General features: G+C 37.6%; 1 protein-coding gene across 1 annotated transcript in view; it reads left to right on the top strand.

The window, feature by feature from the left end:
- STXBP4 (syntaxin binding protein 4) overlaps positions 1-10628 on the top strand; it is a 70708-nt gene extending 60080 nt beyond the window's left edge. The window contains exon 22 of the mRNA XM_050908431.1: positions 9970-10628. Coding sequence (XP_050764388.1) covers positions 9970-10081 — 112 coding nt within the window. The 3' untranslated portion in view covers positions 10082-10628. The remainder of the gene's footprint in view (positions 1-9969) is intronic.
- The last annotated feature ends 2183 nt before the right edge of the window (positions 10629-12811 follow it).

Here is a 12811-nt window from a genome sequence, read left to right as displayed (position 1 = left end):
CACTGCAGCAGTGCAAACAGAAAGTGTATTCTATCATTGAACTGATTTTGTGAATTAGTAACTTCTGGGTTTGATTTTTAAATAGGAGAAAGAGTCTATGCATAACTGCTCTCCCAGTAAAGTATCATATATGCTAATTAATTAATGGTTATACACTGGCAGTTTAGAATCACACAGGAACAGTATAGAAGACCATAGCTGGGACACTAATTTTTTCCCAGAAAACCCATTATAGTTAATCTCCTCCATCCTCCCACTATGTTCACCTTTAACATATGGCAGCTCTGTATCATGAGACTGGCACCTAAAATTAGGTAGGGCCTTGCTATTCTCCCTCCCACTCCCACCCACTCCTTGCATATGTATACAGTTTTTAAGGACCAGCTGTGAATTTTGCCCCTGTAAACACAGTTTTTCTAGCATTTTAATAGGACTAGGTTCCAACTATTCCACATTAACTGTTATTTTCCTCAAGAACACTTATCTTAAATTAAATTTTCCTGAAAGACAAGTAAAAGTTCCCAAATATTTTAAACTTTTGGGATCTTTTCCCTTAGATATCTTAGAGCCTGTGATTTTTTTCTATCTTATAACAAAGGGGAAACAGTAATATTTTATTTAGGGCTATCTTTCAGCAGTTTATCTAAAAATCAGAAGTTTCACGTGGAAGCATTGTGTGCTTCAGTGTGACAAAGTAAAGTAGGCAATGAAGGTGCCTTCATTGGAAGGTATAGAATTTGGTTCATGTTAAGTAGGAGCCTAAAGTCAATACTTGTAAAATACAGATTAATAAAAACTACATGATGTGTTCTGGTAGCTTTTGAAATCATACCTAACAAATCAGGCTTCCACTTTGAAAGCAAACACATCATACTTATATATTTTATAATATTCTATTTTGTTGGGGTTTGCTTGGGAAGGAGCCATCATTAATTTTACTGAAAGCTGGGCATTCACAGAAACTGTTTATGATTTTATGACTGAACTAAGAATAGCAAAGCATGTGTGATAGATGAACAACTTCTGTAGTATAAACATTGATGTTTTATAGCACTAGAGCTAAAGGTATCATCATAAAAGGAAAATAAATCACAGTTGATTTTACTTACTGCTTGCTAAACTGAAAAAACAAAGCTGTTCCTTTGATAAGTGTACTCTACACATTTCTACTGCATTATAAAGGAAGGACCCAAAACCCAACATACTGAGATGTGTTCAGCTTCGCCTCTGCTGTCCCATTCCAGTATATACTAGTATATTACAATATACTAGTTATCTGCAGGTTATCTAAGTAGTGGTTGGAGTGGTCCTTCCTAGAAGAAATCAAGTTGAATGAAGTTCAAATCATAGCAGAGCTGATCTAGAAGTAAACTTCTGTATGTTCCACTCAAGTTTCAGTGAGTTCAGAGCAGCAAACTATGAAAAACGGTGATCTGCCGTACTGAACATGCAACTGAAATCCCCCCGGATTGAATCCAGTACCAACTCCCTGTATAGCAGTAGGCAAGTTAGTTGCACCAAAATTATCAGTTATCAAAATCATCATTGTAGGTGTCCCCATCTTAATAACTTTGATGTTTTGTGAGTAGGAATGGGTATTTTGAGGCATGGAGTGCTCTCTGTTTTCATTGAGTTCAAAGAAAGATGCAATTACTTTGCATCTTTTAAAATTGGACCTTTCCTATTTTACATGTCACTCAAAAATAGAGGTTGCTTTTGAAAATGTTTCCTTTTACCTATCATCCTCAAGTCCTCCTATCTGAAAATAGAGGAAAGAATAGTTATATAGTCACAAGAAGTTGCAAATATTTAAATTAAACTGGCTCAGCACTAACCAATTACTACTTTTTAATGTATAACGATCAAAAGCTCTCTGCATCCGTCAGCTCAACATTAGTTCAAACACTTTCAGATGTAACCGTATGAATTTGGGTAATCCTGACATTTTTCTTTTTGATTTTTGGATAACCAGCTTGAGACATCTCAGAGAACTTTTATTTTCACAAAGTGTTAATGCCTGCCATCTGAAGTACATGACTCTGGTGTGTCTCCAGTTGGTCACTAGGAATAAATATATCCAGAAGTAATAGTCCTCTTCTGAAAATTGTACCCCCTAATTGTTCTTCGTTCACAGTCACTGTTGAATGAAGAATGACTTCTTATTAAAAGACACAGCAATGATTTAGTGTAAGACATTTTGCTAATTAAAAATTCATGAAGACTTACAGATAGCCAGGATAAGATGAAAATTCCAAACAATTTCTAAGGTTTAGAAATGGTTTATTGCCAGATATTTGGGTTGTAGGGAATTCAGTTTCTCTGATTTTCACTGAAATCATTTTGCATGACTATAAGGAAAATAATCTCAGATGTAAAACTAGGAAACTTGGCATTGGTTTTTATGATAACATGAGCTTGTAATACAAGAATGTTAAGACCTTAAGCTGCTTTTGGTTGGGCAGGTTTTTTTTCCTGAGAGGTTGTTTGTTTTTTAATATCAAGAACCAAAATGGAGAAACATTCTTTCAGCTTCCAGAGATACTGCACACTCTGTCCAGGTTCTGGCCTATCGTATAAGGCACCTGTTAAAATTTCTTCTGTGAGAAAATACATGAAGCTGAAATTATTTTTTTGCTCTAGACCTACAAATCCCACTGAAATCAGTGTGCTGATTTTTGTTACCTCTGCTGGGTAATCTTACTCTGACAGTGATGTGACCAAAGGTCTAATTCTCACCTATTTAGTTACTTCTACGAGTAGGCCTGGAAATGTGAAAGTTCAAGACTCCTACTAAATTTTCCTTTGTTAGGGCAGGATTTGGCACTTGTGGAATAAGTCACGTACACCGCTCTGCACCGTCAGTTCTCCTGAGATCAAACTGGGGTTTGGGAGAGCCACCAGAAGCAGAACAATGCACAGCAAGGTTTTTTCAGTATGTGCTTCATCTGAATTGTGGGCCTAAGCCATCGCTCCAGCTTTATTTCATTTTAGTACACGTGTAGTTTAAACATAAGCCTTGAGCATGCTTTGATGTATTTGCAAATAAACTGCACCAGAATTTGTATGATGTTCACTTAGAGACACAGGATTATGAGTAACTGCATATATTAAAACAGCACTTTTGGAGTAATAGCAGTTGGCTAATACTGGGGAGAGATAGTTTTCAGGTAGTGCTTTGAAACTGAAAAGTTTGCATATCCTGTCACTCAAACCTTTGGGCTTATTCAGCCTTGGCTCAGATCCTACTGTTATTACTGTTTTTATTTTAGATTGGGCCATTTGTTTGTTGTTGACAATTTTAAATCATATAGCACACTATTTGGCTATATAAATCTTCTTCCTAGTGATTACTGCCTTCTGAAATTGCTCATAGATTTTTCTTAGTAGACAAGTGTTTAATCGGTTTAATCAAGGAATAAATAGCGAGACTGTCTTCTGGGGTTTCACTTTATATCCTTCAATCTTTAATTAATACTCAAGCAAAATCTGCGATCCCTGAGGGAAATACAAGAAACATTTATGTCACCTTAGGACACAGTTCCCTGAGGTGACAAGTGCTCTCGATCTGATTACAGCCAATAAAAGTTAAGGTCACTGCCATCTTCCAGGACCTGCCCAGCATCTCCTGGGGTACTATTATATGTTGTATGTTCGTTTTGAAATGTTGTCTTGAAAGAGGGTACAGTCTTAAACCAATTTTAACAAAAAGGGGAAAGAAAGAAAGAATGTTTAATTTCAAATAATCTGATTTTGATAAATACAATACAAAAACCCTTCCCAAAGTGCCTATAGGTTCCATGTCGGCAAACTGTCTTGTCTAGATGCTCTCAGGATTGATTGATTATACTTGCATCAACGTCACTCAGTTGTTTTATTTTGTTCTAATTGCTTATCTACTAAATTAAAATCCTTTAGTTACAGTTCAGAATAAATTATTCCTTGCAGATCCTCCCAGCATTTGCTCTTCAAAATAGCAAGAGTTTTCCATTGCTTGACTTGGTATCCCCTTACAGCATTTAACATCAGCTTTCCAACCACTGGCATTTTCAAAGGGGATGCCAAACATGACAGATATCATGACGGGGTCTGCAAGTGTGTGCTAGCTCTGAGAGCTTATTTCATGATAAACATTGGCATTGAAGAAACAAAAAATTAATAACAAGTTTAAATTCATAAGGGACAACAGCAAAGTGTTAAAAGCACTGGCTCTTGAAAGCTGAGTAATAGTTCTGCTCCCAAAAATCATGCAATCCTAAATAAAATTAGGAATGGATTCACAAAATGTGTCAGGTGCAGCACCAGTAACTATACATTATATTCAGTCTGATTGTGAAGCGATTAGAAACACTATCAGAGATTTGAGGGCAACAGAATTAGCACACTTCCAGCATTTTGACCACCCTGTGTACCAAATCTTGCTGTATAGTATTTATCTAAACTCCACAATCATGGGAGGGGGCTGGGCTATAACTAAAAGGTCTGCTATTACCATGATCCTATGGTCTGCCTTCAGGAGTTGCAGCTCCCTGGTACTCCCTTAGATACTCCATTGCCACGTGCTGGCATAAGGAAGGGTAATTCTGTCTCACCCTACCAAGACATGAAGATCTTCAAGGTGCCTGGGGCAAGCTAGGACTACTCCATTTTTGTGCAGAATCTATTTTTGATGGTATATTTTCTTATTATGCAATGTTTCAGAAGGTGCATATGGAACGTTGATCATGACCCAAGAGACTTGCGTTAGCAAGTTAGAGAAGTATGAGTAAAACAGAGATGAAAGAGCCAGGTACCTTCTCAAAGGTGCAAGATTTGGGACAGTGGGGTTTAAAGAGAAATAGGATCCTTGCAAAGCAAAAGGCTATTCCAAGCACAAGGGGAACAGAAACAGAAAGGCCCAGCAACAAAAGACACAGGCAGCAATTAAAACAAATCTTGCAAAGCTGTGTGTAGTCCAGCAAAGAGCCACACAGACAGATTCTGTGCAAGAGCAAGCAGGGAAGATGATATAACCTCTAGATGAAGGATTAAGTTTCAGGATCTTCATTCAGTGGCATTGTTCTTTATTTTCCTGTTGCTCTGGCCCTCATTAGCCTCCAAACCACCACTGCATGGGGGCCTGCATACTAGTGTGTAACAAAGGAACACATAGTCTCCCGTATTGCTAGCCATCTAGCAGATGGCATATACTCCTTTCACAGTAACTTCAGAACTTCCCACTGGGATATGCATGCAAGTCTAAAAACTAAAAAAGCACAATATGAAATATATTTCTGGTTAGCATGGAGCATGTCCCCTTCCAACCCGTTGCATCTACATCTAGCAGTGCTATTTGCTACATTTTTTAATGATGATTTCAATAACAACAGTGAAAGCACTAAAGGGTAAAGCTTTCAGAGTGTGCAGTTTCCTATGTCTCAGCCTTACGATTATCAGCAGTACTATACTGCAACAAAGGCTTTGCAAAAATTTTCAGTTATGCACAGATCGGTAAAAGCTCCATCAAGCATCAATACTCTTTAGCTGAGCATTATTGCATTTTAAAGGGCTAGTGAAGTTTGGGAAATCAAAAAGTAAGAGAAGAAAGATTAAAAGTTTAGCAAAGTTACTACTATGGATTAAATGGATTTAGGTTATGGGGTATGTTCATTTAGGGAGGAAAATAGCTATCTTGGGTTTTGTGTTATGTCATATGAGCAGAGTTCTGCTTTCACTTTCATCTTCAATACTGCTCAATTTGGTAGAGTAGCACAGGGTTCATATGAGGCCAGAATTTGGCTTTCCAAGTTCAGACACAACTAAATCCTATTTGGCCCCTAATGAGTAATGGTCCCTATTCATTATGAGAGTTTGACTGATTAATTGTTTAAGGCTGCATCTTGTCTCCTGAACAGATCTCAAACAAATGGCTCTTGCACAAGATTGCTCCTTTTAAAGCTAAGTAACCCTGGTGCACTGGAAAAATTCAGCCAGGTGTTATGAATGTCGTCCCATGTCAAAAGGGAAAAGGAAAAAAACAACTCTGAAGAATACCGCATGACTGCTTTGTAGCTCACATCCTGCACAGTGACCTACAGCAGTTGTGTTGTCTGCAAGACTCTTCATGATTCCCTGTTAGGCTCCAGAGTTTGGCCCTAGTTGGAGAATACAATTTAAGGTGAAAAGCATGTCTTGATAATGCTCAAAATCTAACAAAGGTGCAGACATTTTTTCCATTAGTTTTTCTTTGAAATTTTCTTTGAATTATTCTTTTCTTAAAAGATTGTCTTCAGTTCTCATTTTAAAAGAAATCATTTTCCATGCAAAGAAGTAAGAGCCATAGGAGGGTAATTATAATGGTATTTTAAATAATTCCCTACCATCTCTTTGCCAAAAAATCCCTGTGTTCTCATGGTGTTTTTCCAAGCTCTAAAATTTGTCCTGCAATTTACTGATGTTAAAAACACAGAATAAGCTACTGACATATTTCCAGATCAAATGTTTCTGTTTTCTAACAATAAATTTGGCTACCCTCCAATAGCAATGACTTTTTTGAAAACCTAAAAATCTTTAAATATTGTTAATTGCTCTGAAAATGTGAAATTAATCTTTTGAACAGGAACATTTGCAAATGGAAAACATTTTACATTTAGAATTTGTAATGCTGGCTTTCCAAATATTCCTTTAATATTCAAAACAGTTTCATCAATTAAGCAAAACCTAGAGGTAGATTTGAATTCCCTCTCACTTTTATTGCTGGCCCTAACACACAAATCAGAGAGAATGTATTTCTAATACAAGAATGTTCTGCAAACCAGTAAATCTGGGATTATCTCTTCGGACTGATTATGTCAAAGCTCTTTAGCCACAGCACTTTTGGAGAGCTAAAAATAAATAGCAGGGGGGTTTATACATTTATTCTGTACCTAAATAATCTGTGCATATTGTGTGTGTCTGTCTACAATGTGAGACATGGTATCTGGACTTAATGTTTATTTATAAGAGTTCTTTTCCTAGTAAGGATTTTGGCAAAGGGTTTAAAACAAACTGTCCTAGTAGAAGCGTTCATGGGATAAAGTCTAGTGCAAGTTTAAAAGAACTGAGTTCAAATCAGAAGCATTTACACCAGATTGACATTAGAGCAAAATTTGGCCCCGTATATTTTGAAAATGGATGAAAACTAGTTCTCGTCTTTCTTACCAGTGATTAAACAATGTTATGCCATTGAATACAGAAAATTGTAATCCTGATTTCAATGCCACAATTCTGCACTATTAAAGATCTGGAGAATTTTTGCATTTAATTTGTGAGAGAACAAAATCAAGTTCTTACAGTGGTTAGCAGAAAGTTAGGCATGCCATCATTTGCCTCCTGGTCCTAAAGTATGTAGGAGGACAATCTTATGAAGAATAAACACTTAACAACAAATTTTTTAGTTGGTTACATCAAAGACCCGTGAATGCTTTTCCACATAACTCTTCTACTCCTGTGCAGTTTCTCCCATTTCACAGGATTGATACTGCATGCTCATGAGAAGATAGAGCTAAGGATTTAGGTACACAGCAGGTCAAGGCATGCTACATGGGGAAGTCAAATGGGAAAAAATAAAATTTAAAAATAATTTTGTTCTTATTTAAATTCATTAATGGATTGCTGAGAAATAGCTTGATAAAAGCAGGCAATATAAACACTTAAAATAGTACTGCAGGCAACAAATCTTGCATTGGCAGAGCTGGAATGGATGGAATCCAGTTGATTCAGCTCCCATGATTCTGCAGGTATTGGAAGGAATTCTGTGTCATTATGCAGATAAATGAAATCACGTGCTGGGACTTTAATTTAGAGTGCTATCTTCAGTATTAAGCCATATTGACTAAATTTTTTAATTGAAAAAAAAATATGGCATTTCCTGACATTATAGAAAACATTGCAGAAAAATACAGCAAAGACATTTTCCTTAGTATATTTACAAATATAAATATATTCATAATATAAATATGAATACATATGTTTCCCTCTGTTGTGGAATAGTGGGAATGATGGTCTTGATTAGACAGAATTTATTCACAAATCTCTCATAAAACATTTTTACTGTAAAAGGACTCTTCATATTCTTCATGTTGGCTATCGTCTGACTTTCTAAAGGTAAACATTGGAAACCTTTGGGAAGTTGCTCTCATTCCTAGTAAAAATGGTACATTCACTTTCTTAGAATGAAATGATTACTGTACTTGAGAATGGTCAATCTGCTGCGTTGTATTTTCTGTAGCTGCATGTTGTTCAGTTATACTTCTCTTTTAACTTCTGTGAAACTGATCTCTACAGCTCCAGTAAGGTGATGCACATTTTTGTAATATACTCATGAAGTATATTACGGTGCTGCTCTGACCAAAAAAGCACTTATGAATTGTTTTTACACGTAACTGGAGCTTTTGGATTTGGGGTTTTTTTAAGGATAAGAACTGAGGATATGGCCTTTATCTTCCACATTTTGTTTTTCTTGCTTGGTCCTTACTCAGGCGTTGCTTTAATTGAAGTAGTGGCTAAATTCACAGATGACCAGTTCAGATATAGGTTAATCTATTAATGCAGCTCAAGGTGTGATTTACGTTAGCATCATATTCACCTCTTGGTGAACAGTATTGTTGTCCTCATCATATCCAACTTATTCTGAGCTCAGTATATTCAAATGAAAGGTGTGAATACAAGGTAAGATTACAGCACGATTGTGTTGACTGGAATAGTGATGCCCATACCCATAACTCAGTGTAGTGGAACATTTACTCAAATTCCTACTTTAACGTATCAGTTTCCATAATGCGATATTCAAGAGAGCATTCGTGAAGACAGAAAGACAAAATCTGTTTTCACTTGAAAAGGTAAATCTGGAGTAGTTCCATCATGGCACTTCATATTTAATTAAACCAGTGCACCTGAAAGGTGAGTATAGGCATGGCCTTTAGGTACACTGTATGTCAGAAGTTGTGAGAAGAGCTGTTTGTCTTTTATGGTGTATATTATATGTACAATATTTTTCAGCTAGTTCTTGTAATGAACTTGTATTACAAAATTCATCTTTGCACTGACTTGACTATAAAAACTGTGAATTTATTAGCAAGATTTTTTTAAGTGAAAAGAAGCTATTTCCTTTACCAAGAACACATTATTCCAGAAGGGAGAAGAGGCTGTGTCTTGCCCACACACAGTATGGCTAGCATGCATATTACCAATCATAAGGTGTACGGTGTTCTCACCCTCAAACAGTAAGCCTATTCCATTTATCTGTCCTTACCGAGCCTTGATCAGGTTCTTTCCATTCATATAGAAGCTTACCAAAAACTATAAAGCAGCTTAGACCGCGTGTCAAATGTAGGGTTTAAGCCTTAAAAAGTAGTACTGACTCCCTTTTATTACATGTGTAAAGGCTGTGGAAGCACGTCCAGAATTTGGTCTAGAGGACATGTAAAGAACATCCTTTTTTGGATTTATTCATTAACCTTTCTGCAAGAAGAGGAATGACTTAATGATGCTAGAATATCAGTTCATGTTCTAACAAACTGAGCGTATTTCTATGATGCGATTCCCCATTTGGTCAACTTCCTCTTGACCACTAGGCCTCAGGCTTTCACTGGTATGATGGCAATGTTAATACCTTGCTAGCTTGTTGGAGTTTTGTAAGACTTCGCTAGTCTGGGCTGTACACCATGTCGGGTTAACTGTCTGCAGCTCTGTTAATTAACAGGAAATGTCACTGATCTATATCGGGAGTCTCTTACAAAAGCATTCTCTCTAATGTACTGGGAAGTGAGACCTTCAGTCCAGGTTCTAGCACGCAGAAGACTCCACATTTTGTTTGTAAAAATCTCATAGTTAGCAAGAAAAAGAGAATTTTGTATTTGAAAGTGTTGTAATGATCATTGCAACTCCAGACTCCATCTGGTATTTCTTGTTTTGAGATTGGTAAACCTCTTTCTTTTTTTTGTTTCTTTTTAGCCATGTGACACAGACAACGTCATGGATCCATCCCGTAACAAGCGCACTAAGCTTGGTTTGCTCTGAGGATGATGACGATGGAATAAGAGAGCTTCCCAGGTTCAAGAGCTGAGGACGTCTGTTGACAGAAAGTAGTTTGTCTAGTTTCCATATGTTAGTGAGAAGATGCACACTTTTTAATCTACGTACTTTCTAGTCTAATATAATAGTACCTGATGACATTTCTCCCCTTCAAGTCAGAGGAGGTTCTGCCATTTTTTAGGGAGGTTTATTGATGGGTGCTACAAAAGATGCAGGCGCTGCAGAAGTCTCCCTTCAGTCCTTAATCTATGCCAGTTCGGTGTGCAGGGATCCATCTTATCTTAGGGCCCAATCCAGTCTTTTCATGACTTCTCCATTGGCGTGACTTCCCTGACCTGAAGTGAAATTTTCACAGCTTTGACCAGCATGAGAGTTAAGATGGGACCATTGGTTGTAATTTCACATCGTAAATTCCAGGTAATGGTTGACTGAAAGGTGCAAGGTGAGCTTTTTCCTTTTTTTAACCAATGCTAGTGAGTGTAATGTAGATGCCTTTTCTTTAACTACTGAAAATTTTTATGGAAGAAATTTGCAAATAACTTTTGCCAATAGAAATTTAGCAACTTATTACAAGTATTGGAGCCCTGATGACATTTAAAAGAAATACTTTATTAACATTGGTGGTTGAGCTTTAGAAAGCTTTGATAAGTTGTCAAGTAAAAAGAAACAGTTTTGGTAGAGGACACCATACTCTGTCAACAATATGAGGCAAGAATGAAAATTATTCTACTTTTGTACTTTGCTAAACCGATACATACATGCATCAAATACTTCAGTGGAAGCTGTGAAGTTTCAAGTACAATGAAACCTGTGAAACCACCTCCAGGATCAGCAGAAATCAGTCACCTCCTCAAAGTTGGTCCTTAAGTAGAACAAAATCATTTTGTACACATTGGTGATGATTTAAAGAGGATAAAGAAAATGACAGGGGGTGCTAGTGCAAGCTAATGAACAGGTTTCACTGTACCTCAGTAGCACAGGATATTTTAAATCTCATTATTCACAGCACAATGTATGATGTCAGCTTTGTCACATATATGATTCTATGCTATGTTTTTCTGGAGGCTCTTCATATGTGTGTGTGCGTGTATAATATATATGGTAGGTGCTGACTAATGAATGACAGAAAGACCTGAAACTTTGCAGAAGCACTGATGAATATGCCAAAGGAAAACCCTCTCTCTGACCTTCAGTCCAAGAAGGAGAACAGGATTGTAACGGTGTGAGGAAGGCACAGGCTGCAATCTGCATTTTTCTGAGCAACACACTTAAGGACTTCAGAAGCTCCCTGGAAAGGTTCAGGCACACTTCTGCACTCCAGCTCACCTCTGTTGGCTGATACAAAGGAATGAGGCTGTGCAATCACATTTTTTTGAGCTCTGTCTTCAGCAGGTGTGGCATTGGATTTAAAAATCCTTGTACTCTGAGGAATGGATATAAAGACCAGACTTACTTGCAGTTCTGGTGCCTATGCCACACTCTCTGTCCTTAGCATTACAGAGCTGTGCCAAGTCAGGCACACTGTAGCTGTTGATCCTGTTGAATCAAAAATAATATACCTTTTTTTAAAGCCCAAGTCATGTCCCTTCTTTGAATAGCAGTGCAGCAATCTGCTGCATTTGGCCTGTGAGCTGTAGAGCACATCACCAAATATTCTTTCTGGAGGAACAAAGTGCAGCTCACAAAAGAGTTTTTTGCAGGCTTTGCTGGAAGTAGATGTCAGGATATTTTGAATAAGCAAATAGGAAAAATTGTTTTGTACTTTTAACTAGGTCAGAACCAAATTATCCATGAATCTACACAGGTGGCGTGGATTAGGAAGAAGAGCTTGCTCAGCAGACCCACAGTAACTTATATTTCTAAGAAAACTTCTCATAGCAATAACACATAAATGCTTTAGCCATATTTTGCTCCAATGGCTCCTACGTGCTTCACAGGCTCCTTTGTGTTCCCAGAGAACACAATCTGAAGGGACAGAGCATGTGCTTCAGTTTCAGGGTTGGACACTGTAGAAGCATTTTTATTGAAATCCCTTTTCTGAAAATGGCACAGACTCATGACCCATAGAGGATATATAATGTTCTGAATTCCTTGCGATATTTGCTGCAGCCTTAGTAGTCATTTGGATGCTTTATGACAGGCGCTTTCAGTTCATACTTCCATGCATATAGATTGCATATAGATTCCAGTTTCCCAATTGTGTTCAAGAGAGGTTCGAATCTCCGCTTGACCCTCGCCGGCTTGATTTATTCTGCTTGTGGCTTTGTGACAACTAGCTGGGTGTTTCAAATAGGAGAAGCTATTTAGGGACAGAGACTATGGATCAGGCAGGCTGCATGAGCAGAGACTTTATAGAGACCTAACAGCAATTTAAAGCTGTCCTTCTGTTAGATTAGCTGGAGGAGGACAGCTATGCACATACTGCTTGCCCTTCCTGGGGAGCTGGTAATGATCTCTGGCTCTGAGCATGCAATGCACAGCCTGCTGTGCACGAGAGGGGGAGAAAGCGAGACAAAATGTTGGCGATCTGCCTGCTCCGCTTACTGTCTCCACCCACAGATGAGAACATTTCAGAAACTTGGAGCCTATTTCTCCCTCTCTCTTATAAATTTGCCTAGAAATTAAAGGCGTTAGAAATAGATCTCTGCATCTATCTAGCTTCTTCTCCGGTAAGCATTACCTCTTCAGATAATCCGCTAGTTCAAATTCTCCATTTTGGAGACTACATTTTCATACCTACAATCTCCAAATGTTCTAATCT

The sequence above is a fragment of the Gymnogyps californianus genome, chromosome 19 (genome assembly GCF_018139145.2).
Source record: "Gymnogyps californianus isolate 813 chromosome 19, ASM1813914v2, whole genome shotgun sequence".
NCBI lineage: Eukaryota > Metazoa > Chordata > Aves > Accipitriformes > Cathartidae > Gymnogyps > Gymnogyps californianus.
The sequence above is the reverse complement of the archived record's forward strand: the minus strand, read 5'-3'. Positions and strand labels throughout refer to the sequence as shown.